The 26,920-nt window shown below is 38.5% G+C and overlaps 1 protein-coding gene across 4 annotated transcripts in view; it reads right to left on the reverse strand.

Annotated features, from left to right (window-relative positions):
- LOC117213572 (protein groucho-like) overlaps positions 1–26,920 on the reverse strand; it is a 173,284-nt gene that overhangs the window by 104,541 nt on the left and 41,823 nt on the right. For 3 of the 4 annotated variants that reach the window (XM_033459028.1, XM_033459027.1, XM_033459026.1), the window contains exon 2: positions 8,005–8,102. In XM_033459028.1, the coding sequence (XP_033314919.1) occupies positions 8,005–8,102 (98 nt within the window). Of the gene's footprint in view, positions 1–8,004; positions 8,103–26,920 lie in introns of those variants that run through there. The other variant, XM_033459029.1, reaches the window with a different exon arrangement.

Genomic DNA, 26,920 nt, shown 5'->3' on the forward strand with positions numbered 1-26,920 from the left:
ACAACGAACGGAGTAAGAGCAGCGGCCTCCTGCAAACAGCTTCGAACGCAGAGTAATAACCCAATGAACATCCTCATAAAACTCACTCTGTGGCAAAACGACTTCCCCTTTCCGCAACTGCCATACCACGATGCATATACACGATGTTCCGTGATACAATCAGCAAGTGGATGATTCTATATGAAAAGGTAAATCGAAAATATACGATAACATTTCTTTTATTCCATGCGATGCTTCGTTTTCGATAGAATTCAATCTTTTCGATATATTTTCTATACACCTGAAGCTGGTTAATTAGCGACTGGTTACGATTACGCAATCAGCAGGAGTATGTTCTACAGGTGGAAATACGTGAAAAATGTAGAGACAAAATTTTTACGTTTAAGGTTTCATTCGAAAAAAAAAAAAAAAAATGGAGTTTGAACATGTCTAATTAAAAATTGCCCTGCTACGCGAGTAGGTACTTGATAAATATTGAAGTTTCATTTTCTCCGAAATTCTGTGAACAAATTTTCCCTACATTTCCAATTTATTTTCCCTGATTATTCAATCCTATACAATCCGCAGTTAGTCAAGTTAAAAAATACACGATAAATTTCCACAAACTCGATTTACTCGAAAACGAAGAGCGTCGTACGAACAAATTCTGTTCCACATTTTTCGCTTAACTTTCCACGTAAAATCGCTGTCTCGTTGATCGTACTACGATTACTGCTACACCCTGTAGATACATGCTGCAAGACATACTTCACACAGCCACTTTCCGCACGTAATGTATCGTATCTCCGATATCTATCGTGTTGGCAACTAAGCGATTGCGGATTTTGTCAATAACATCTAATGACAAAATCCGCTATCACTTAGTTGCCAATCCAATAATTATCAGTCGTGGAAACGTTCGATAAAAACAAAGAATCCGGCAACTGATAGTTAATTGCGAATAGTTAGTAACGAATGATAGTTATTCGTTAAAGCATAATTGGATGAGACGGGTCTACCGGAAGGAAAAAACATCCAAGGCGATTAACTAATCTCGCAGCCGCGTCGGTTAGCAGAGAAATTGTAGGATTCGCGTGAGTTGATGGCGGAAGGCATTGCGACGCAACGAGAGGCACCCATCGATGGGAATTGATAGGCAATTATTGTTCTCCGTTGGATCCTCGAATCGCGGAAGCGAATGTCCATCGAATGCCCGGCGTGCTTCGACCTTTTGCTGTTCCAGCCGCGAAACTATAGTGGCGCGACACGACCCGTGTGATCGACAGACAATGTTATATCGCGCGTGTACAGGACAGTCGTCGTGGCTGCGTAAAATAGCCCTTCCGGTTGCTGGTCGATGGCGATCTATACGCTCGATACTCGTAACGAGGCTCACGAACGTTTTTACGAACGTGGACGAACGTTTGCTTTAAAAGGGTCGGTTGAATTATTCAGCAGAGGGCGTTGTTCGATTTAGCGCGCTGCAAATTACATGTTCTTTTAATAAACTTTAATAAACTCAGAAGGACTATTTCACTGTGATCGTGTTTTTCTCAGAATGTTATTTTCCAACCTTGTAGAATGGATAAGAGAGATATTACATCGATTCATATCGAATCCTTCTTGTGTTTATGCGTAGGCCTTTTCTGTGATATAAACCGAACTCGTGTTTTTGCGTTTGGTATCTTTCCACGGTTACAAAAATAGCAAAAGTGTTTGAACGGTTTGCAGAACTTTTTTCCAACACGAATTTTTTCAATAACGAAGATCGAAGAATTTTTCAAAACATAAACCATGACACGCTCAAAGACGAAGAAAGTTACCGTAAAATATGCCGTGTCACAGTAGTTTGGAAAAGACGTAATCCTCATTGAATTTCAATATCTGTATAAGGGGCAATTGAAAGGGAAAAATAAATGACACCATCCGTTCGACTACATCACGATAAATTAATACGATATTAACGATCGATCGTTCGATAATTCTGGTTGGGTGAGCGGGCTCGTGGAGCCCATTAATTATTTCAGATTGACGCGGTGCAACAATTTACAAGCCGTCTTATCGAGTCCGCTTCTCTCCACCTGAACGTTCCAAGACATAAATACGCGGAAACGCGCACCTGTTCCTCATCGCGAGCGTACAGCCGTTACGAAATTCACCACGGTTCGAGCTCTCTCAATTTGTAAACGGCAAATTTATAGCCCTCTCGTTCCCTTCCACCTCTCATCGTCACACCCTATATAACGTGCTCATACTTATGCGGAATCGAGTCCGCGAAAGCATTTATCCGAGCGTACCGTGTTTGATAATAAAACTAACGCGGTCTCCGCCACTTTCCGCATCATCGAGCGTATAATACAGACATAAAATGAATTATTCTATACGATCGCGCTGTTTGCGCGGAAAATTCTCCGCTGCGGTTTATGCAATCTTTCTAGCCGCGTTATTCCCGGCAACGCGCCCGGCATTTGTTGCGTTCTGATCGAACATTGTCGAAAATAAATCATTCAATCGAGAGAGAAATGTGTTTTCGTCTATGTACATTTCCTTTCGTTTCTTTTTTTTTCCTTTTTTTTTTTTTAGAAATATACGCGCGTATGTGCAAATTGTGAATACGCCAAATTGGGTGCTTTGATTGGTAATTGGATTAAAAGCCGGCGCGTTATACAATTTTTTAGGATGTTTGTCTGATTAAATTGGATATAGATTTTTCAAGTATTTCCCTGTATTGAATTATTTTTGTTTCATATATTGCGTTATTCAATTACTAAACCTGTTATTCTTCTTGCATCTATAGATACAATCTGAAATAGAGATGGTATATCAATGGATATTATTAAAATACAGGTAGTTTTTCAATATTTTATAGATAGCTGTTGAATATTCCACACTTTTTTATCGATGAAAGTATTTCAAAAATGATATTTTAAGATGCAGAAAAAGCGAAGAAAGCAGCAGTGAAGTGAATCAAATTCACGTTCTTCGCATATTTTAATATGGTAAGCAGTTTTATATAATTATCAATTTTCAAGGATTTGTATGAAAGTTTAAAAATAACGTTTAGAGAAAGTGCCTCGGTCAGATTCAGATTGGATGATCGTACTTCGATCGCATTTCATCGATCGAACTCAATTCGGTTCGAAGAGATCGGATTGACGTAGCTTTTCAATCTGATTCAACTTGATTCAAATCGTTCTGACTCGACTTACCCGGGCCCAAACGACTCACGCGGATTCGGCCCAAACGAACTTAATTGGAATTAATCCAATCTAAAGCAATTCGGTTCAATTTCATTTAATCCAACTCGTTTCGATCTGAATCGACTCAACGGCCGACCGATCTAAATAGCTCAATTTTATTTAACTCGATCCGGTTCAGCTGGATTAAACCGATTGATCTTCGTAATTATAAAACGACAATAAAAATAAGAATTAATCAGAAAATAGATGTGGATAAGAAATACCTGAAAACGTGTATAAGTGAAGCGTGGAATTATCAACATGGCATTATTATGGTATTTTCACATTATCATAGTGTTGAGAGAATATGTATAGAACAAAAATCAAAATGTCATCCAATTAACGTTAGAACTCTAGAAGCTTCATTTTATCGTTGGTATTGACAAAATCACTTAGTTGCCAACCCAATAGAACCTCGAAAATAATTATGCGATAATTTTCAATTGTAAATTCCAAAATGCAAATGATTTTCGTGATCTTAAAAATATTTTTAAAAATAAAATATATTTTATCGAGTCATATTCGATAACTCTTTATTAGTTACGTAATAGATGAACTATTTTTTATTCAAACTCAAGTTGAACGTACCATGGAAACTTAAAGAATGAATATAATCAGTTAGTTTATACACATTTATCCGACCATGTAACTAAGAATAAAGATGTTCTATTTCAAATTCCGTACATAGTAAATTAACATGAAATTTGAAATGTTTACAAAGACAATTTATCTTAATAAAATATCTTTCCTTCGTTTATACTCTGCCACACTTTATATTTACGAATTAAAATTGCAAAGTATGAAACTTCCTTTCTACGTACTTCACGATATCTACTTCAATAACCGATTAATTATACGACTTCTAATAATAGATTACGCTAGTCTGCTACATCTTCCTAGAACACTAGATCGCAATAATTAGAGAGAAAATAAGCATAAACGGAATGATCGGATAAAGAGAACCGAAGATAAAAATAATCAGAATAGTCGGGAAACAAGAACAAGCGAAATAACCTCATTTGAAGTTCTATGCCGTATAATGTTAAGATTATCAGAACGGACAACATGATTCCTAATTTCTCTTAAAATGATGTATTTTCGATAATTAAAATAATCTTTCGTAAGATATACGAACAGAAGCTTCTTTCTTTCCTGGTATTATGCATTTTCCTATACATTCTTCGTGTTAATTTCTCCACGAATTATACATTTTACGTACTTGATAGTTACAACTTCTATCTTCTACTAATTCTACTTCTTAATTCTACTTCAACCTTGTCTCATTCGTACTCGAATTACATACACGAACAGACCACTTAACCCTTTGCACTGCGAATTAATTTCAATTTCGTTACCATCAACTCGCAACGCTTTTAAGTGTTTTACTTGAAATTTACTTTAACTAAAAAATAAGAGAATTTAAATAAATAAAGGAAGAAACAAATTCACTTAAATACCAGTTTTATTCACGCTATTGTTGTATTTTGTGATTGTTAAGTGTATGATGAAATATCTTGAAACAATTTCCAGGATGCAATCCTGCTTTTCTTTCGTACGTTTCATAAAAAAAGGTGGACATGAGATAATGTCGAGTGGGACTCGACAAACGAGCTCCTCAGATAAAAACTGATGTCCGGTCACACTCGACATACGAGTGCAAAGGTTTAAGTACTTTTTTTCTCTGTCGAACAGCAGACACGTTAACTAACAAATTTTCAACGCCTGTGACATACAGTAACGCATGATCAGACAGAGTTTTAGCGGAAAGTGTTACGATCATCAATTACGAGTACGTACGCGTCGCCGCGGCAAATATTTTCATTCTCGTCTGGTTTGAACGGCGCAGTTCGCTTCGAACCGTGCGAGAGAGGTGCGAGGTATGGCCGAGGAAAAATCGAGCACTCTCCGGAAGAGTTGGTGTGCACCGAGTGCGAAATTGGCTACTTTCTGACCGTCCTGTATAGTTGCATGAGCGCGTGGAAATGTCGCACGCGGCTCACGTACGTCTCGCACATATTTATGCATGCATGCGCGTATGCACACAGCTCCCGGGTTTCTCCTCTCTCTCTATCTCTCTCTCTCTCTTTTTCTCTTTCTCTCTGTCTTTATAGTTTCCTCTGCTTCGCTATCTCTCTTTATCCCCTGCTCTCTGGCCCTCGTGTCGTTGTGACACGAAACAGCAATTTAAGTTTCCGTCGTCGGTGGAAATCGTGCGGCACGTGACGCCGCGAATTAACACGTTAAAGGGTCGGAACATAAATTAACGTGTCAAGCCGTAGATAAGGATCGCCAGGCACACGGTGAAAACCGACACTTCGAACGAAGAAAGTTCCCTTATCAGGCAACTTTTCTTCGCTGCCCGGTTTACTCGCTTTGCGTGTACCCGATTCCTATCTCTGCCGATTACCTTCTATAGTCCTATACTTGTTACCGTTTTTACGACGTTATTTATTTCGAGCGGTCGGTCATAAGAACGCTTAACGGCTGGGCTGAGTGAAAAATATGAGATTCGTCTAGATTTGCTAAAAACTTTTCGAACATCGTCTCCACCCTTTTTATCAGGTAATTGGAATTTTTTTATTGTACGTGTGTATATTAGTTGGAATTTCGGCGCTGAATTATAATTACTATAGATTGTCAAGGTGCAAACAGAATTTGTACGCAGTTGTGAAATATTTCGAATTGCAGTAATCTACAGAATGTACACAGTATATTGTTGAGAATTGTGGATCTTAATTGCCGAAATAAAAGTAAAGGAACACTAAGCTTACACTTAGAATTCAAATTAAAATAGTTTTAGATTTATTTAATAAACAATTTCCAGGATTTCCGTCGATATACATTTGCTCGTGTCTCAGCACTTTCCTCGTCTCACCATCTTCCATATCAGACTGTCAACGGAACAGTTACATTCGTGTGTTTTTCGAGACGTCGCGCCCACACATACTTCCACACAATCATATTGACATCCGTGTGTCACTACTACGCGGTCAATCTAGTCTACCACACAAAATTATACACATCTCAATATATATAAAATACACAGACTTGAATACTTTTCATTATATTTATATAATAGAAGAAAGAAATCTTCGATTGTATTCGTAGTGATGTGAATCTGTACAAAAATCTGCAGTTTAACTATAACGATGTCTAATTTAATAAATTCTACATGGAGTCACATTTGAGAAAAATTTCATTTTCATGAAATAAAGAAAATTAATTCGAGCGATGCAAAGTAACAAAGATTTGTATGTATACCTTCCTTTGTATGTATACCTTCCTTTCACTGACTGACAAGTGATCAAACAAAAGAAAACAAAAATTGGACATGAAAACAGGTAACATAAAATGAAAATTCCATTCTGATATACAATGTATCAACGACAAGCACGTCATAATGTTTTCGTTGCAAGACCATATGTCAGCTATTTACGTGTACGATCAACTTTTCAAACCGGTATTTATCAGAATACGATATAAAGAATTCACAGACTACTAAAACTCTAAAGATCTGAAAAGCAGTATAAAATACATTGGACATGGCTAGAGAGCAGCGGGCAGAGGAATTGACTCGCAGGCGGTGTGTCAAAAAGAAAATGTGTTACGAGACGGTTGGCGAAGAAACTGAATGGCTGATAAACGCGTAACACGCGTGCATAGAATCGAAACCGAGAGGCCTCCTCGTCCTCTAGGCTATGTGCATACTTCAGTGTGCATAGCTTCCGCTTGGACAAACAATTCTCTGCCTACATCTGTCGGTTTGTCTCTGTTCGGTTCGCCTACGCGGCGACACGACGTTTGCGCAAACATTTCCCAGATAAGATCCGGCGTATGTCCGAAGAATTGACTGTGGTCGATTAATTACTCTGTCACGAGGATAAATACTACTATGACGATTGTCAGGAAAAGTACGAGACTAACGGAACGTGATTGAAAAGATAAAATAACTAGATATATCGGTTTTGGAGTAGATAAACAGCAAACTAGAGGAATTTCAATTTTTATTTTATTTTTATTGAATTTCCTTTTTTTGTTTAATTCGAAAGTATCAGTTACGAAAAAATGTGCACGTGAAATAGTACGTACAGATTCTTCTAGTTTTCTTGAATAGTACGCAAAGTGCAATATCGTTTAATTAATTATTCCGGTTCACTTCTGTTACACATTTCGATTGTATAGAGGTATAAAACAAAGCAAATATTATACATAGATTATAATTTAAAGATAAGCAATGATATAGGAACGATATATCGTAACTTAATAGCATAAATACACCATTGCAAATATTAAAATTGAATTCCTTCGGGTCCATCGTTATCTCCTTCTCTTATCTTCCATCATTCGAACGATAAAAAAGAATAAATAATTCACGCAACCCCACGTTTTTACTTAATTTACGATTGACAGCCGTATTATTATTTCATACGCACGGCATAACTTCTCCTGACAGCGTACACTTGCGCGAATAATTATAAGTGATACAACGTTTCTTACGTCTTACTGTAATCAGATATGTATCTCTTCGAACGGTCGATCGAGAAAGATACAGAAAAAAAGAAACATTAAACCGTGGTGCAACTTTCGTTCAATTTGCAACTGAAATTAAACCGCGATTTCTTTTGTTTTTTTTTTTTTTTTATACTGATCGTGACCGTCGCTACGTTAAATTGCCGTGACGCGAATGCCAACGAGGAAACGTTACACGTGTTTTCCAATCGTAAAAATACGTTCAAAGGATCAGGTGGGAGGGCTTGATTTACGATCATTGAAAATAAAGATTTACCTGTGATATTGTGTCTGAAGAAAGTTGAAGTCCTCCTTGATACGATCGCACAACTCGCCGATCGAGAATTTATATTGCTGGCCGGGTTGCGGTGGACCCTGAAACATCAAATAAAACGCATAAGATTGGCTCCTCGGTCGATCCGAAATGTTTTTTACTCGTCGAAACGCACTGCCTGCCCTTCCCTTTATATAAAAATCGTTCTCAAGGATGAACGAACAAATTTTCACGCAACGAACTCTTTATCTCACGACTTGACCGCGGAAAAATGCAAAACACGTTTAAAACCATTGCCTGCATTGTTACATTTTACAATAAAACAGACAAACGGGTATAATTAGCCTTTAACTGCTTCTAGATGAAATCAAACATTGCCCTGATTGTAGAACAATGCTTTGAGAATAGTTTCTTAGTATTATTAGATATGCATTTAGCTGTGCACCTTATTTACGTTTTATCGTAAAACGGAAAAGTAAAGATTTATCTATGCGTTGATGAAAATCATTTTAACCCTTTCACGCAGCGTTGTATTTTAATGAGGTATTAATTGTATTTATTCTCGGCGAAGGCGCGTTACGTTTTCATTACGAAACGATCTGAGATATACGTTTCTGCCATTGGTTAATTAAAAATACCATTTGGACTTATTTTTGGCGCAACGTTGTTATTTTTGTTAAAAAAAAAAAATAACTGGCTAACTTAGAAAAGAAATACGTCTGCCTCCCCCTTTCAATTTTATGCTAATTAAATCGTTAAAAATCTGTGCACCATGGCTCCATCAAGTACATAACAAAAAAGAATATAACAGCAGCTAACTTTATTTAAACAATCGAAATTCCATCCCTCTGAACGGTACCTAACAGCTGACCGCACTTCCTATCAAATTCTCATAAACCAATTCATTTACGATCTACCATCAAAGTGCGGTTGCGAACTTCTGATCTATAATGTACTTTGCCGTGCGAGCCAGCGTAGAGAGCATCAACGATGAAAAAGGAAGCCCTGGAAGCGGTAGATGACTAAAAGGTTACCCTTAAACGACTCTGCTTGATCTTGTTTGCAACCGAGCGAACCCGAAGCCGACACGGGGAGAGAGTCAGGAAAATATTTCCTCGTGTCTCGAATTTTCATTGGACGAAAAGCTCAGTCAAATAGATCGCGTGAAAACAGTGATGTGAATTTGATCAATAGACGACAAGAGAGGCTTGTCATGATTTTATCGAAGGTGGTGTTCGTAGATCGGCTAGAGATACAGCGAAGTAGTAAATTGAAAACTTTTGAGACGGATTTTTAACAATAAACGCACGTTATAATATCCGGAGTAAAGTTTGCAAAAATGTAATTTTATTTACGATAACATCTTATATTCTACTGAGCCCCAGAAAAATTCAAGCCACCTAGTAGGTAGTCTTTATAAAAGTTACAACTTGGAAAGTGTTGCTCAAAAAGAAACTGTGAGAATTATATTGTACATGAAACCGTAACTTCTATTCTGTTTTAATCCTTTCAAAGCAAAACTGGGCAAAATTTAGAGGAAAAGTATGTCAAATGCTACACTTCGAGTAATCGCTGTTCGATGATCCAAATAAAATACTATTTTAAATAGACAAGGAAATTTCGTGAAATAAAATCTTTTTATTTCGATACTGTAAAACATAAAATAAGATATTTTAAAATATCTTGACGATGAAAACAGGTGGAGGAAAGAAGTGATACTAAAACGCAAGAAACCATAATATCGTCAAAATAGATTTATTTTTCTTTTCTAGTATGGCTATTTGCATGTAACAGGGTGCATCGTTCAACATTTTCGTCGTTTAGGCTACTCCTTCGCTGACACAAACTTAATCAAACGAGGCTAAACACAATCCTTCAACTATGGAAGACGATGGGATCGTTGTATTATATTTTTAAAATAATTGTTTCTTATATTTATATTTCGTGATATTTTGAATTCATGAATCATTATCACCTAAGTTACAATCATCATCAGCAATATCCTCACCAGGTTTTGAAGAGAAATCATCTAATTCTGTCGTATCTTATACTTTGCTATGCGAAAACATTAATTTTGCTTATCAGGATCTGCTACATCTTCCGAAGCTTATAACGCTATTTCTTTAATGTAATTGCATCTATTTTCCACTAAATCGTCTGAAACTCACCGTAATTTCCATACTGGATGACTAACAGTCGCAATTATGTAATCGTTTGCACTCTCTGAAAAATCGTACGAATGATGAAACCGAGTTGTCAAACATGATATCAAATGAAGTTTCAAGGGTTCGCAATATCTCAAGGCTTCTGTAACATTCTCTACGACCCGCTATCTTGCAAATTATGTTCTACAGCCAAAATCCACGGAGGAATGCCGACCATATAGACATTGTCCTCTTGCAGTTTATCCAAAGCATAGGCAATTGGTCGCATACAACGCTCATATTCTCTTAGGAATTCAACGTTTGTGAAGGTGAATGATGGTATATCGAATATTTCGATTCTGCATTCAGTGATTCTCTTATACCGTCGTACAGTGAGTTTCATCGTATTGGGCATCGTGTTATTTGCTTTTGATCCGGATCTGTTAGTTTTGTGCCAGAATCATGAACATCTTAACATGGCAGACTCGTACATTTTTTTATAACCGAAATGTTCCTCGGTAACTTTATTCGAGTCTTTAGTAGCAATTAAAGTCAGCGTGTGGCTACAACATCTACGATGCTTATGAATATTATGATACTTATCTTCAGCATCTGCTGTATTCAAAATATCATCCACACTGCAGAAACTTAATGTTTGTTCCTGTTCCGATGCTTGTTCCGCAGTCTCAAATGCCTGAATATTATAATGAAATTTTTTAAAAACTTTGTAGAAATTGCTTCCATTATCCGTAACGGTATACGTAATTTTATTAGAACATAAATTAAATCGTTTATGTAGATGCACGATTATGGCAGCAATTCGAGCGTGTGTGTGAGGATATTCTAATCGCGAGTAAACTATAGCCTTCGACTGACGTTAAAATTTGTATCTATCCAATGTACAGTCATGCCGATAAAGCTTCTCCGAAAGCAAGACCATATATCAGCGGTTGCACAGACACATTTTATCCGTTCTAAGTCTTTCATATTTCTTCTTTTATATTTCCTATCGTATCTTTATATTTTGTACACAATTTTCATAACCAGACTTTTACGGCACATACACTTCACCTCTGATTTCAATTTTCTGAGTCCGGATATTAATTATTTAAATTCAGATTCTTCCACTGTCGTAAAAAGTTTGCCATCGCCACATATGTAATCGAGTATTGCGTTTTCCGTTTTTACTTAATTAATTCGTTTACTTCTTACGATGATTCCCTTAGTTACGTCGTTTATATCTTTTCGTATCTATATCAAACTCTTGCGACCATTTCTATACCGTATATACATACGCTGATAATAAATCTGTATGATAAGTACGCAGATGTAACAAAAAATTGGTTGTAATACTTAGACTTGCTTCGACAAACAACTTTTTCTTTTCGCCAAAACGCCAGTACTATACGAATTTTGCTCTTTAATGGAGAAAAATATCTAAGATTGTTGGAATTTCGCCATCATTTTCATCTAAAATTGCATCTATTTCTTCAGTTTACGAGGTCTGATCTTCGCATATGATTATTTAAAACGCGGTTGAAGTAATTTTTTAAGTTGAACGACAGAAAGATAAAGTAACACTAATTAATACTATCTGGTAACAATGTCAAACTGACAATGAGTATCCGGCCTGTTATGTCGATAAACATACATAACAATAGCAAAAAAATCAAGTACCAAGAGATTAGGAAACTACTTGTATCATATAAAAAGGATATTGAGCAGACGTTGATATTTCTGTGAATAATATTTTATTATTACGAATAAGAGAGGAAATAGGATAACATAAATAAAATATTTCCTCGCTAGTTTGACTATCAAATAAAATACAATTGTAAACACTATTACAAAAACTTGTTCCAACAAATAAAATATTTTATTCTTAAAAATACTCGTTTGATTTAATATAAAAAAGCTATTTACTATTTCCTGTTTGAAGTAATATTTGCCCAGCTTCGTTTCAAAGTTAAGCGACCATAGACAAATTTAAACAAATTGTTTATCTCGCTGTGAAACAATTTATGCATTCGTGTCAACCATGCAATTATAATCTTTTCCGTGTTTCAACTTTGTGACTATGAAAAAGGTACCCCGAGCATTAACGAACTATCTTTTCCATCGCTGTTTCACCCACATAGATTCCACGATCTGATTCTACAATTTAAGGTATTTATGATAATATAACGCTGCTTAATGGGTTTATTTCACTCCTAATTAATTTTACGACGACGCTATGCGACAGTCCGGATCTTCCGTTAGCTTTCTAGCAAACACGCGTATGAACGGCGCGGACTTGCTTAGATGGGAATCGAGTATTTTCGAAGCGTAATCGGACGTCGTGATTGCGTACGGAACAAACGGTAATACTTCGATGTGCCGGATGCACTTGTCACGGCCCACGTAAGCAGCCGCCTCGAGGCATGCACACACGAACGCAGCCGGCATAAGCGGCGGAAATCGTGCCGCTGCTTTGGCTTCCGTTCGCTGATTACGCCTGCAGTTTAAACCTGCGCGTACCCCATAGACGTGTACGCGCGAGCCTCGCTTCGCTCTCCTCGCCACCGACAATTTCAGCTCGTAAAAGCTTGCTCGTAAGAGCGAGGAAGCGCGAGGAAAAAAATACTCGAGGAAACACTTTAGATAGAAATCGACTCTCGTCGACCGCGAGAAACATTGTTTCTTCCTACCCCAGCGAATATTCGTCGGAAGAGAAGTTTCTCGTAAAACCTGCGCCAGATATTGCCTCGTCGAGTGTAAAGACGCAACCGACTATCGCTGCTACCCTTTCCAGGATAATCGTCTCGACTTCAGCCTGTATAGTCGTCCGGTAATTGTCATTAATTAGCGGCATCCAACAATCTAAGTCTACTGATAATTCACAGACTTTTGGTAGAAAGGAAGAATAAGGTGTAGAGGGAAAAGAAATGAAGATAATCGTCGAGAGACTCGGAAACTTCTTCAGTTTCCTCTTTGCATGGCTGGTAGTATCTGTTTAAGAAACGTTGATATATCGTGAGATTTGAAGTGCGATCTATTAGGCACGTTTGCTCGATAAAGTCACGTTTGCATAACTTTTACACATTGTTTCAGTGCGTAGCTATCTTAACCCTATTGAGTCTCATGAGACAACAGATAGCTAAGATAACTTTTAGAAATATTGTAAAATTGTTGTAATCAAGATTTATACATTAGGTTGTCCGGAAAGTGTCTTTCTTTCTTGTTTTTTACAACAGTGCACCTTCGTACAAAGGTGAAACCAAGTCTGTGAAATGTCGCGGTGTTTACCTCGACAGTACAAAATGGATTGTACGTAATTCGACAAAATAATATAAAACAAAAAAACGTTGTGCGTCTATTATTTCCTCATAAAACGAAAAAAACTTTTCAGACAACCTACTACGATCCTACTATAAATGAGAATCTCAAACTACCTTTTCCTCATTTTTCAAATTTCTGTTGCATTATATAGCATTACGTATTAACGTAATTACCATTAAGCGGTTACTGTTAAAAGAAAAATTCGTGTCGAAAGGGTTAGTACACAGTACGAACATAAAATATTCTAGGCCGAAACAGTTTCAAATATTTCAACACGAGAGGTTTGTATTCGGTGATTCATGAAATTTACATTGCAGCCTCAAATTTGTGACATTGTTCGTGGAAAGCTTCGAAACGAGTGCTTACAATTCAAAGGAGGAAACGTGTAGCGAAACGACATTTCAGGCGACACGTCAGCCGGATTTTCCGCAGCGACCAAAGATATCTCGAGTTGTCTCGCAACGGTCGTCCTTTCCGCGATCGATAAAGATCCACACCACGTATCCCGGATCTAGCTTTTATTCCTGGTGAAACAGCGAGCGCGAGAGAGTGTCAGGAACGGCGGAAATAGTGGCGCAAATTCGGTTGCTGCTCCGGCATTTGAGAGCCCGATGGAAACCCACGCTTACCGACTTTGGCGGCAGCTGTACCAGCGCCCACGACCGTAAAAGCCACATTATTACCGGTAGTACCGCTGCTACCCACCTCCGTATACCTGTCGGTAATAACGTTACGAGCGTGTTATCGATCGTTTTGCACGTCGTACCCCGCAAAACGGATACGCCACGACGGCCTCGTAAAAGCTGAAATAGTTCTCCACCTCTACACCTCCACCTCTTCTATCTGCTTCCCGCGACTCGATATATATCATGTTCTTTCTCTTCTACCCTTTCCCCTACCCTATCAATTTCTGTTTCTCTCTCAGAGAAAGGGTGAGAGAGAGAGAGAGAGAGAGAGAGTCTATACGCTTTATTCAACACAAGTTTAATAAAAAATGTGCAAACTTAAAAGTATGGACGGCGATGATGGAGATGATAGAGATATTTCGCTAGCGCGTAAAAAGAAGATTTCGAAGAGTAACGCGATGTGAGGTAATTAACGTTTCTGCAAATGCGAAGAACTTGTGTTTCTCTTTTTACGAGAATTTTCTGGTTCGATAGATATCGGTTGTACATACTTGAGAGTTTGTGTAGAATCAGCGTGCAGAATATTCAACTGTAGAAGTGCGTATATACCAGAGACAGTGATATTTGAAAATATATTTAAATCGACGAATTTGTACACTAGAAATCTTGGTAACTCGATATTAGACTAATAATAAAACGAAGAGGAGATATCAAATATCGGTCTGGGACTATTATTAAACTTATTGTAACTGACTATTATTGAACTTATGGTAATAATAATTATTCGTAGATAGCGAAAGCAAGTTATTACTCCACAGCCGCCATAGCTAAAATCGAGAAACAACGAACAAAGTATTCCCTCGATAATCGAACTAGAGAACAACTTATCGAGGTTGATTTTTCCTCGAGACAGCCTTCCACACAGCGTTATCTCGACCAAACCACTCCCCTAAATCACAGCGTGTGCGACAAGAGTTTTCTCGCGAGTAGAACGAAGCGTGAAGAGTTGGCGAAGCAGCGAGCACGATAAAACTCGATACGTCGTTTATGACAGGAAACAACCCTTGTGACTTTTCTCGAATCGATAAGGCGCGCTTATCAAGTTAACGTAATATTTGCCAGTGCCTGGCGTCGCGCTGGTTGTCACGAAGCCGTCAAACGAGACGTTGCGTATCTTATTTGTCGTGCATTTCATTGTTCGTTTCGAACGGCCGAGTACACGAGGCAGATCGCTCATACCAACATGTTTTTAAGCGATATCAGACACGTGTAAACGCATCAGAATACCTGCATCCGGTTAGCGGGCCACCTTTTAAAAGCCGAACGTACGAAGGAACAAGCGTGCGAGTGTGAGCGGGTTAGCGACACTCGAGGTTCGCAAGAATTGACGTAGCCACGCGCGCTGCTGATCGGCAGAATCGTTGATCCCATTTGTCCGCGCAAAGCCACCCGCGGTCAATCCAATTAATTTATTGGCTTTCGCCGCGGAGCACCCATACTCTCTCGTCCACGCTTGCTCGACGCTATACTTAACGGCACGAGCTTCCGCCGACGTGCATCGTGATAATGCGCGCACCGCACCGAGAAAAGCCCAATCCCCGACGATTACGAACACCTCTCTCTTCGAGTGAGTAAATATCCCTGGTGGATTTAATCGATTGAAATTGGTTTCCTTCCATTTCGACGATGATTTAGCGCAGATTATGTAAAATACATACATTTTCGCATTAACGGAAATATACGAAATACGCTTTAAGTAAAACTCTTGAATGGGATTTTGGTTTGTAGTCTTAGTCGAGGCGAATGTACAATAATGCACGGCTAAGAAGCGATTGAATTTAGAGAATTGAATTTAATTGCTGGAAATTGAATTTCATGGATTCTTGCGATCATTTAACACTGACTGTCCAAACTAAGCATAGAAAACAAACTAAAAATATATAAAATGGTCATAAAACCAATCTGGACATACGGAATAGCACTATGGGGAACAGCAGCAATGAGCCATATAACCACAATAGAGGCAATGCAATATAAAATACTCAGAACAATAGTAAACGCGCCATGGTACGTTAGAAACGAGGACATTCGGAAAGACCTGGGAATACCAACGGTCAAGGAGGAGATTAACAGAAGTGCAAGAAGGTACAGAGAAGGAATAGCAACGCGCCCAAACCGGCTGGCAGCGGATACAGTCGACACATCAAGCATAAAAAGAAGATTAAAAAGGAAACACCCAACAGATCTCACAAAGGACATAACCTAACAAACACGATGATGGTACCCCGCTGGGGGTAGCCACCCACAAGTTATATTAGTATACCGCTATAATATTTTACCAAATGTCCTACTGGACAAATTGTAAAATTTAAACAAATAAATAAAAAAAAAAAATTTAACAGACTGCCACGCCGAAATCACATGTTTCGCTCAGGACGCCACGGGAGTATTTTTATTATTCAAAACATATTGTGTTTTCGACCATTCGCGGAGAGACGCGATCCCGAGAAAGCACGTCAACGAGAGTCGTAAATTCCCGTTACGATTAAACAATCGACGCCACGAACTGATCGATCCCCTTATTTCTGTTACGATAATAGGGGTGGTTCAAACGAGGTTACGCTGAATTAACAGCTATAAATTAATGTTTATTCCAACAACTTTGTAAAGAAGATAATTACATTGATACGTATGAATAAGTTAAGTAAGTGATTGATCTAAGGATAGAAACCCGGTAATGACATGTTGACTATTCTAACGATGAAGAATAAGTGAAGTAAAGAGACGATGCTGTGTCGAAGGAAAGCTAGTGACGGATGTGTCTAACGCGAGGGACCATCCAATTTGTTGATGACAATTTTGGTTAGGAAAGTGAGGGCAATAGACATTGCTTCTGATTGGATAAAAGAAGATTGGTGGACTAGGAAGCCGCCCTCGATAGAAAGTTGCTAGTGTGAAGTATCATACGTGAAAGAAACTAACTTTCCCCTATCTTCCCGTAATAAATAATAAGCTTTAGAAACGATTCAGTAAAGAGATGTTTGTTCGGTCTGAAGGACCTTAGCTGGAAAATTCCTGAGATTTATGATGGGTCCTTAAGACTATTGAGGGTACGTAGTAAGGATGAGCGGACATCTGGTTCCCATCTTGCCCGCGGTGTGTGGTCTGGTCTAGGTAGAGTGAAGTGCACCACATATAATGGCAAAATAGTAATAAATTGATGATGTAAGACAACATTCTTCTTTATCTTATTGGTGGTCACGGGTGATCAACCGAGGCGTCTTGGTAACAGTTGATAGGGACATATTATAACAAGGCTTCGTTTATTCCAACAAACCATCCGCATTCGTTGTTTCGTCGTAAGCAAAACGTCCAAAATATACTGTTGGAACGCCTAAAAGATATTAGTAAACAATATTTGCTCATTCTATATATAATAGTAAGTCATGTGCACACTTCTAACTCCAATTATATGATTATAAAGCAGCATTTACGATTATTTTCTAAGCTGTGCTTATAATAATATTCGTAGATTAGCCCTCAAAGATATGGATGCAGAGTGTGCCGTTTGATGCAAGATTTGTTCTCATTTTTTTTATTGATATTCTAATAAAGATTAATTGTCTAATAAATTGTTCAATGGGACATTTTTTATTTCGATGTATCTTCTGTTCATCGGTTATATTCAAAATTCCCTAATTGTAAATTTTCATTCAATTTTTACAATTGTAAGAAGTTCAAGCGCACAGATCACCAATGATCAACCGTGGAGTCACAGGAGAAACCGTAGCCGATTATATATGACCAATGTTTTTTTTTTTTTTTTTTTTTTTAAGTTGTTTACATTCAATTTGTCCAATTTGGACATTTGGTAGAATTTTTTGGGTGTTTGATTATCATGTGGGTGGCTACCCCCAGCGGGACACCATCTTCATGTAATAATAATAGAATATTTGTATATTTATTGATTTATTACTTTCTTACAAAAGGAATTCCATGTTATGTAGTAGATTTTTGGTATTATTAATCCACCTGGGACCATGATCCTTAAACTAGAATTGACACATTTAAAGAATTGCAGAACTAGTCATTTTGATCGGTGTGGTATTTCTAGTGTTAGTATCTAGTGATCGATTCGGAATTTTTCTGGCAACTGATATCATATTGAATGATACGCAGTAAAAATTTTAAAAACGTATGGGAAGTTGTACAAAACGAGGAAACCGGTTAATTGGTGTTCGATAAACAGATTGCAGGATTCTTTTACGCTTTGACAAGTACCAGTCATTTTGACTGGTATTGGTATAAGTAGCTTTGATACAAAATTATTTTCAGTTTGAATACATAAAAAACAAAATAAAATTCGTTATATTATTCGTTTAGTTATCGTTGCGAAAGTCATTACATCATTGCGGAAAAAAGATATAACATGAAGTAGGAATTTTAAACTAAAATTGTAAAATCAGTCAATTTCACTGTTGTGGTAGTTCTAGTGTTAATAATAATGACTTAGTAATAAATTAATAGGTACAAATATATAAAATATACTTCAGATTTGTTCATTTAGCTTTGAAGCTTCGTTCTGATAATTATATAGAATTAGTAGGCGTTGATAGAAGTAATAATTGATATTAATTGGCGTAAATGAAAGGGCAATAACCGAAGGTGGATGAAAATTGGTCATACAGAGACAGTCAATTAAATGACTATTGCGCGTTTGTACGATGTTGGGATGTTAAAAAACAATGCAAAGGTATGGGCACGTACATGTTTCTTATTTTAGCTTAAATTTCACGATATATTTGATGCCGCTTATGATAACAAGTCTCGAATTTGACAGTAGACGAACATTCTTCTTCGTAAATGACAACTTTCAAAATATGTCAAGGATATGGAAGGAATTGCGCCAGATGCCGAAATTGTAATTATATTAGGTTAAGTAAAAAGTTCTGAGCGTTTTTCGCTAGATGTCTTTAGTGAGCCATATCTCACGATGTGCACATCGCATCGAGTCATAGTATACACCGATTTCAAGGTGATATTACGCATCAAAAAGGTTCTTTGTCAGTTTTGTGTTCGGTGAAGCCAGTTGTGTGTTACAGCGTTCGAAAATGGAGATAAAAAAAGAGAAAATTCGATACATTCTTCAGTACCACTACGACCAAGGTGAAAAGGCGGAGCAGGCGGCCAAAAAAATTTGTGCTGTTTATGGACCCAGTACAGTATCGAATGCAACAGCAAAGCGGTGGTTCCAACGATTCCGTTCTGGTAATATGGACGTCGAAGATGAGGCACGCTCTGGTAGGCCAATCGTCGAAAATGTGGATAAAATCATGGAAATCGTCGAGTCGGACCGGCATGTGAGCACTTATTCCATTGCCCAGGAACTGAAGATTAGCCAGAAAACCGTTTGGAACCATTTGCATAAGGCTGGTCTCAAGAAGAAGCTCGACGTATGGGTGCCACATGAATTGACGCAAAAGAACCTTTTGGACCGAATTGATGCCTGCGATTCTTTGTTGAGACGTAACGAAATCGACCCATTTTTGAAGCGGATGGTGACTGGCGATGAAAAATGGGTCACATACGAGAACAACAGCCGAAAAAGATCGTGGTCCAATCGCGGTGGGCCGGCCCAAACGATCGCCAAGCGTGGATTAACGGCCAAGAAGGTTTTATTGTGTGTTTGGTGGGATTGGAAGGGAATCATCCATTATGAGCTGCTCCCATCGGGGCAAACACTTAATTCGGACCTCTATTGTCAACAACTGACCAGACTGAAGCAGGCGATCGACCAGAAGCGGCCAGAATTGGCCAATAGGAAAGGTGTTGTGTTCCATCAAGACAACGCCAGGCCGCACACATCTTTAACGACGCGTCAGAAGCTCCGAGAGCTTGGCTGGGAGGTTCTATCGCATCCGCCGTACAGTCCAGACCTGGCACCAAGCGATTATCACCTTTTTAAGTTTTTGCAAAATTTTCTTGATGGTACAAAACTGGCCTCAAGAGAGGCTTGTGAAAATGAGCTGGTCAAGTTTTTTACCAATAGGGACGAGGACTTCTTCAACCGCGGAATTATGAAATTGCCTTCAAAATGGACAAAAGTAATCGAACAAAACGGCGCATATTTAATCTAAATCGAATAATCTTGACTATGTTAATTTCATCGTCGAAATAAAGCGAAAAAGCGCTCAGAACTTTTTACTTCACCTAATATTCAACAGTGGTACATGTTTGGATTTTGCGGAGGATATGGTGTAAAAAAGTTGTGGAATATAAAAAGGTACGGAGAATGCTGGGAAAAAGTTTAATAAAAGGAACGTGGAGTTTTTCCAGGTATTTTCATATAAATTCATAGCTACTTCGAATGTATATGAATATTTCCAGTTGTATTTCTAAAAGTGTATGTTTCCCACATGATTATGCATACTTCGTTACTAATAACGTTTGTACGAGAATCTCAAGGATGACTGAATTATTCGATTATTCTACTAACGAAAAGTGAAATTCCCACGGGAATAAACGGCAAATAAGTGCAAAAATATCAGAAACCTGAAGCAATCTCAATTTCATTATCTACGATTTCTCTTTGCGACGAAACAAACTTGCATTTGTGTATTTTGCAGATACTCAAACACAGCTTTCATACTTCAAATTTTTTTATCGAAATGGCTACCGTAGTACACCGCGTATCACACAAGTCTAATTAAGATTTCATGTCTGATGCTGTTAAACGTTACATATATTACTCCCGACAAGTAAAAGTGAACTGCCTCCCATCCAGCTTTTGCAATCTGCGTGTACAGAAATTACAGTTTTACATTTGCGCGTACGTGTACACGTTTCACGAGCATAGAAACAATATTTTAATAAAACTTTCTACCTATCCGAAATATACGTTATATTCTGACGAAACACTCGTCCACTTTCAGCCAACGTTAATACCAGTTCCACGAAATGTGTTTCATCTACCTGGACCATAAGTGGCTCTTTTTCTCCCCTGTCGTTTCTAGAATTTCACGTTCTTTATTATTTCGCCTGGTACATGGCGAGCTCGCGTCGCTACATTATAATTGCCATTTTAGGCGCAAAAACCGGCCTGCCGTGTTTCCATTTACAGGTATCCACCACCGTGTGTTTTAAATATACCGTGTACTTTGTACGGAAATATTAGGTTGTCCGAAAAGTTTCTTTCGTTTGATAAGGTGATAATAGATGAGCGACAACTTCTGTTTTATATTATTTTATTGAATTAGATATGATCCATTTCGTTCTATTTCTATTATTACATTCGCGCATAATTCAATAAACTAATATAAAACAAAAAATATACAAAACGAAAGAAACTTTTCAGACAACCTAATATTTTTTGCTTGAACCAAAAACGCGCAGAACGCTGGATCCTTGCTGGCGATTAAATTGATCGGAAGGTCGAGTGAAAGTTTCCACGTTATCTGATCTACGATAGCCTTTAACGTTAAATTCATGCACTGTTATCTGGATAAAAATGTAATAAAACATTTTCTCCATTATCTCTACGATATATAATAAAAATACTGCCAACACGCGAAATGCAGCTTTAAGCAGATTTCGTGTTACGATGAAATTAAATGTTTCGTTGGAGAACTCGCGTTACGATATATATATATAGAAATCGTATAAATATTTATTTTAAAAATACATCTATTTCGTACTACGTACGATATTGTTAGATTGTTTGAAAAATTAATAACGAAAATTCAGGAAGATTTCGTTACGATTACCGCTTTTTATCGTTTATAATCTGACTTTGGAAAAACTTTTTTTTCCGATAATGGATTCTCTCAAACGATTTCTAGAGACTTCTAAAAAGTCTTTTGAACAAGTATTACCACAATAATAGCCAAAAAGCGACAATAAATAGATAATAACGAGTATTAACACTTTGACTGCCACGCCGAAATCACATGCTTCGCTTAGGACGCCACGGTAGTATTTTTATTATTCAAAGCATGTAATGGAAAAATAATAATAAATCGATGATGTAAGACAGCATTCTTCCCCAATGGATCGTTTATCTTATTAATGGTCACGGGTGACGCCTTGGTAACAATTGATACCGACATATTATAACAAGGCTTCGTTTATTTCAACAAACCATCCGCATTCCTTGTTTCGTCGAAATATACTGTTGAAACGCGTAGAAGATATTAGTAAACAATATTTGCTCATATAATAGTAAGCCATGTGTACACTTCTAACTCAATTATATGATTATAAAGCAGCACTTACGATTATTTTTTCAGCTGTATTTATAATAATATTTGTAGATTACTCCTCAAAGATTTGGATGCAAACACAGTGCACCGTTAGATGCAAGATTTGTTCTCATTTTTTTTTATTGATATTCTAATAAAAATGTTTAATTGTTCAATGGGACATTTTTTATTTCAATGTATCTTCTGTTTATCGGTTATATTCAAAATTCCCTAATTGTAAATTTTCATTCAATTTTTACAATTGTAAGAAGTTCAAGCGTTCATTTTTACAATTGTAAAAAGTTCAAGGTGGTCATCAATGACCAACGTGGCAATCAAAGTGTTAAAAACGAATGTTCCCGCTCCAATTCAAAATTTCTTCGATACACAAACTTCAACATCACCTGTTTTCCGATATTTTTTCTTAATTCCTTTTTAGTACTATCCAACTAAAGACTGTGTTTCTTCCAATATTTCATTACGTTCCAATGATAGAAATTCATAATAAAAATATCTACTCCGAACTTTTCGGCCGACCGAATACACCAGAAAAAAATATTTTTATTCGCCTAATGAAGGTTTCGCAAGCGCGCCACGAACCAAAGATAAATCACGTAGCGCGGAACATGTTAATCTTGCCCAATGAAAATTTCCTTCTAAAAACAAACGCTTGATTTTCCCCGAGCTTTGCTCTCGATGACGAGGAACGTGGGGCGGAGGGAGGGGGTGGGCGATGATACCGTTGAAAAGCCCAGGATCCGATCGCTCTAGCGAGCGAAAGATTAAATTCAGATTTTTCGATTTTAATGTTATTAGTTTAACCCGGGATTCAATATCGTCCGACGCGCTGGCGATTGGCGCGATCAAATAAAGGCGTAATAAATACGTGTCGTCCCTGTAAAATCAAGTTAAAACGCGACGTAAAAATTTTCCCCGGGTACATACATTGTTTGCCACGGGAGCCGTGCGCGCACACGCGCCCCGCAGTCGTATCAATAATAAAGCGAGCACGTTCCCGTGTACTCAACGAAATGCCGTGCAACGCTCGTCTCTGATTTTTCACAGGAAAAATTGCACGGATGCGCGCCACGGGGAAAATCCATTTTTCGCCGTGGTTTAAAATATTCATCGTTTTACATCGAATAAAACCAGAACACGGGGGCCAGGGACGCAGAGAAAAAGGGATTTTTTGCACATGCATACACAGACAGACAGACGCACACACGGCCGCACGAACATACCCATCGTAGCTGGCACACACTGTGGGGAGAGCTGTAGCGGAAAATGCGGTTAGCTTCCGTCGAAAAGCGAAACGCGAATTATGTCGTTTCGACGAATAATGATGAGAGAGCACAGCCGGCACCCGTCAATCAGTGTCCTTTACGTCCTGCGGCCGATTTAATTATCCGATAGTCCAGCCACCCCCGAGCCAAACGCCAAAAACCCTTCTCGCGTCATATCCTGTCCCCCTTTTATCCCTCACTTTCCACTGCATCTCCTCCCTTTTTCTTTTTTCCTTCTCCCCCCTGATCGAGAGCAATCACAATAACGCGATCGGTGTTGGAACTGGGAGCACTTCGAAAACTGCCCCGTGAAATCAGCGATCTCCGACAAAAAGAATTAATACCGAAACGCGATCTGGTCGAAACAGGCGGATTGGAGAGGGTCGCGCGTATTTTGGCATTTAGCTCGTGACATCAATGCCGGGATAATGGATTCATGCGCGCTGTATAACGCGAAATATATGGTTTTGTTCAACGTCTGTAAGGTAAAAAGAGGATTCCAGTGACAAAGAAACGGCGAGCTTGATAGCTCGATAAAAAAGAATTAATATCGAGAGTTACATATTGGAAAACGAGATATCCACGATTTGGCAAAAAGTCGCTCGCTACTTTTCCCCATTTCATTATCTCCGACTGGCTGTCCTCTTTTCTGTCCACATCACGTTATATAGAAGATCCGATGCTTTACCAGTCGTAAAAAGGAGCTGGCTGGCTGACTGGCTTGCTGGCCCGGCGTCGAAGAAGGAGCGAACAAAACGGCAGTCGAGTCGATACGACGCGCAACGCGATTTTCTTCTCGTCCACGGCAGTAGAGAAATCTATCGGCCCGTATAAAACGTCTCGTTTATTCTTTCGTCTCGATGCTCCGTTTATTCTCAAAGCAGCTCGTCGTCTGCTACGATTTCCGGCTGAGTACGTGGAAGATCGGCAAGACGTTTAATGGCACGAATTCCAATAAGATAGAAGAGCACGAACCTCACTTCTCTTTCGTCCGATGTTTGTTAGCGACTGTAATAACTCGACGGCGCACACACAGTGCATTATCTATGGATCACGAGCAGATAGACATACAGATATATAGGATAGACAGGATGAGAGAAAAGGAGAAGGAGAGAGAGCAAAAGGTAGAGTAAGAGAGGTTAGGTGAGCGTGTCGTGGTGAGCATTAGGGCGGATAGTGGCAACAGAACCAATCAGTTGCGTTTGCAGCCACTCAAGTACGCTTAAGTGGCGCATATCAGCGCGCCTAATTACGTTAGTTCCATCGATCCTGGCGTCCACTAAAGACCCGATTATCAGCATGCATTATCGGCCGAGTTAAGGGCCCTCTATACCGTGTCCCCGGCTGTGCCTCTTCCGTGAAAGCGAAACACGCGCGTCAAACCGCTAAAGATACATTAATCATTTCACGAATCGATTCCGGATAAGCCGCCTCGCTCTCCTTCTCTATTTCCCTCTCTTTCCCTCCTCGGTGACTGGCCAAGCGAGCTTTATACATATTAACGCGTTGAACGCGACGGCCAGTGAAAGCATCGTCGCCCGGTCGCCAATTTAATTACCATAATTGCCGAGTAATAATTAAACAAAAAGTCGAAGGTAGCTGGAATTACGGTAGCATAGATAAAAGTACGATTCGTTCCATCTTTCGTTCGATGTAATTGATTTACGATCGATACGGCTATCTCCGACGGCTTTTCGAGACGTAATTTCAGGCAAAAGCCCTGCTCGCCAATTTGATTTGAGTTTTAACTTTTTAACACGCCAGATGTTTCACGATGAAATGTAAATGGAGACACGATCGGCAGGATGATGGTGAGCAGGTGAAGGTGACTGAAAAACATACACCGACTTCTTCCAGCAAGCAGGTTTCAAAACATTAATTCAGTAGGGAAATGCGCACGGAGGATTCTCAGCCTCTTAAAAGGTCTATTTAACGTTTAAAAGAAATTTCCATTAAGCTTCAGTATCTTGCTGCGAGAGAATGTTCCGCTGCGTGTAATCTCGTCATTGGGAATATTCATGCGATTTTACGATTACACCGAACCATGTACGTAATCTTTTTAATAAAAATGGAAAACCTGCAATCGAGAGTCGATGATTAAAAATAAAGAGAATTTAAAAATAGGCGTGACATGGCCAATTATTCAACTATGTGTGAAACACAATTACAGGAAACGTGAAAGCAAAATACGAATTACCGCAAGGACTCCTCCGCGTGATTCGTAATTTCGCGCTAATCAAAGAGTACCAAGTACCAAACACACCGAGGAACATCTTGCAGGAGATTCAGCGTGTGGAAAGTTTAGGAGAAAATCGCAGCTAAACCGGAGAAGATAGCGCAGAAGATCAGAGGGGTAAATGGAGAATGACAGAGAAGAGCTTCGAGGGCTGGCGGTTTTCCTCGCACCGCAAAACCACCAACACGTGGCGCGGATTCCGAAACCGCCCGACGACCAGAGCCGACCGCATTCGCCCTATAACTGGACCGACTTACACTCCCATAGTTCGAAAGCTCACCGCTGGTCAAGGTCTTCGATGTTCGTACGCGAATTTCCACAATGAAACTCGTACAGCAAGTTCTCCGCTTAACTATCTTATTATTACCTATTTTATGCATTCCATCTTTTCATAGTTTTCAAGATTTACCTATCACAAATTCATCTACCTATCTGTTAATTATTTAACAAATTATTTAACAAATTGATGACTTAATTTTACAATAAAGATATATATATTAGGTTGCCCGAAAAGTTTCTTTCGTTTCATAAGATGATAAATCCAACTCCAAACAAAGAGTCAGTCAGATATCTGGGCATGATTGTGGATAGAAGAATGACATGGAAACGACATATCGTAGATAAATCTAAACAACTTAAATCAAAATTTAAAAAATTCTACTGGCTCAATGACAGACGTTTCAACTTAAGCGCGCAGAGTAAAATAATGCTATATAAAGGCATATTAAAACCTGTTTGGACCTATAGAATCCAACTATGGGGAACAGCAAGTAATTCCAACATAGAAATTCTTCAACGATTCCAATCGAAAACTCTAAGATCCTTAATAGATGCACCTTGATATGTTGCCAACGAAACAATACATCGCGACCTCGAGATACCCACAGTCAAAGAAGAAATATCCAAATTCGGTAATAGATATAACATAAGAGTTAACAACCACCAAAACCCATTAGTTACTCAATTACTTGACGCGACGGATCAGATCTGCAGGCTAAAAGGACATTACCATTTAGAGCTAAACATTAGATTCAACTAGAATCAAACACACGATAAATACATATTAAACACAATA

Source organism: Bombus bifarius, unplaced genomic scaffold, assembly GCF_011952205.1.
Source record: "Bombus bifarius isolate JDL3187 unplaced genomic scaffold, Bbif_JDL3187 scf7180000009125, whole genome shotgun sequence".
NCBI classification, from domain to species: domain Eukaryota; kingdom Metazoa; phylum Arthropoda; class Insecta; order Hymenoptera; family Apidae; genus Bombus; species Bombus bifarius.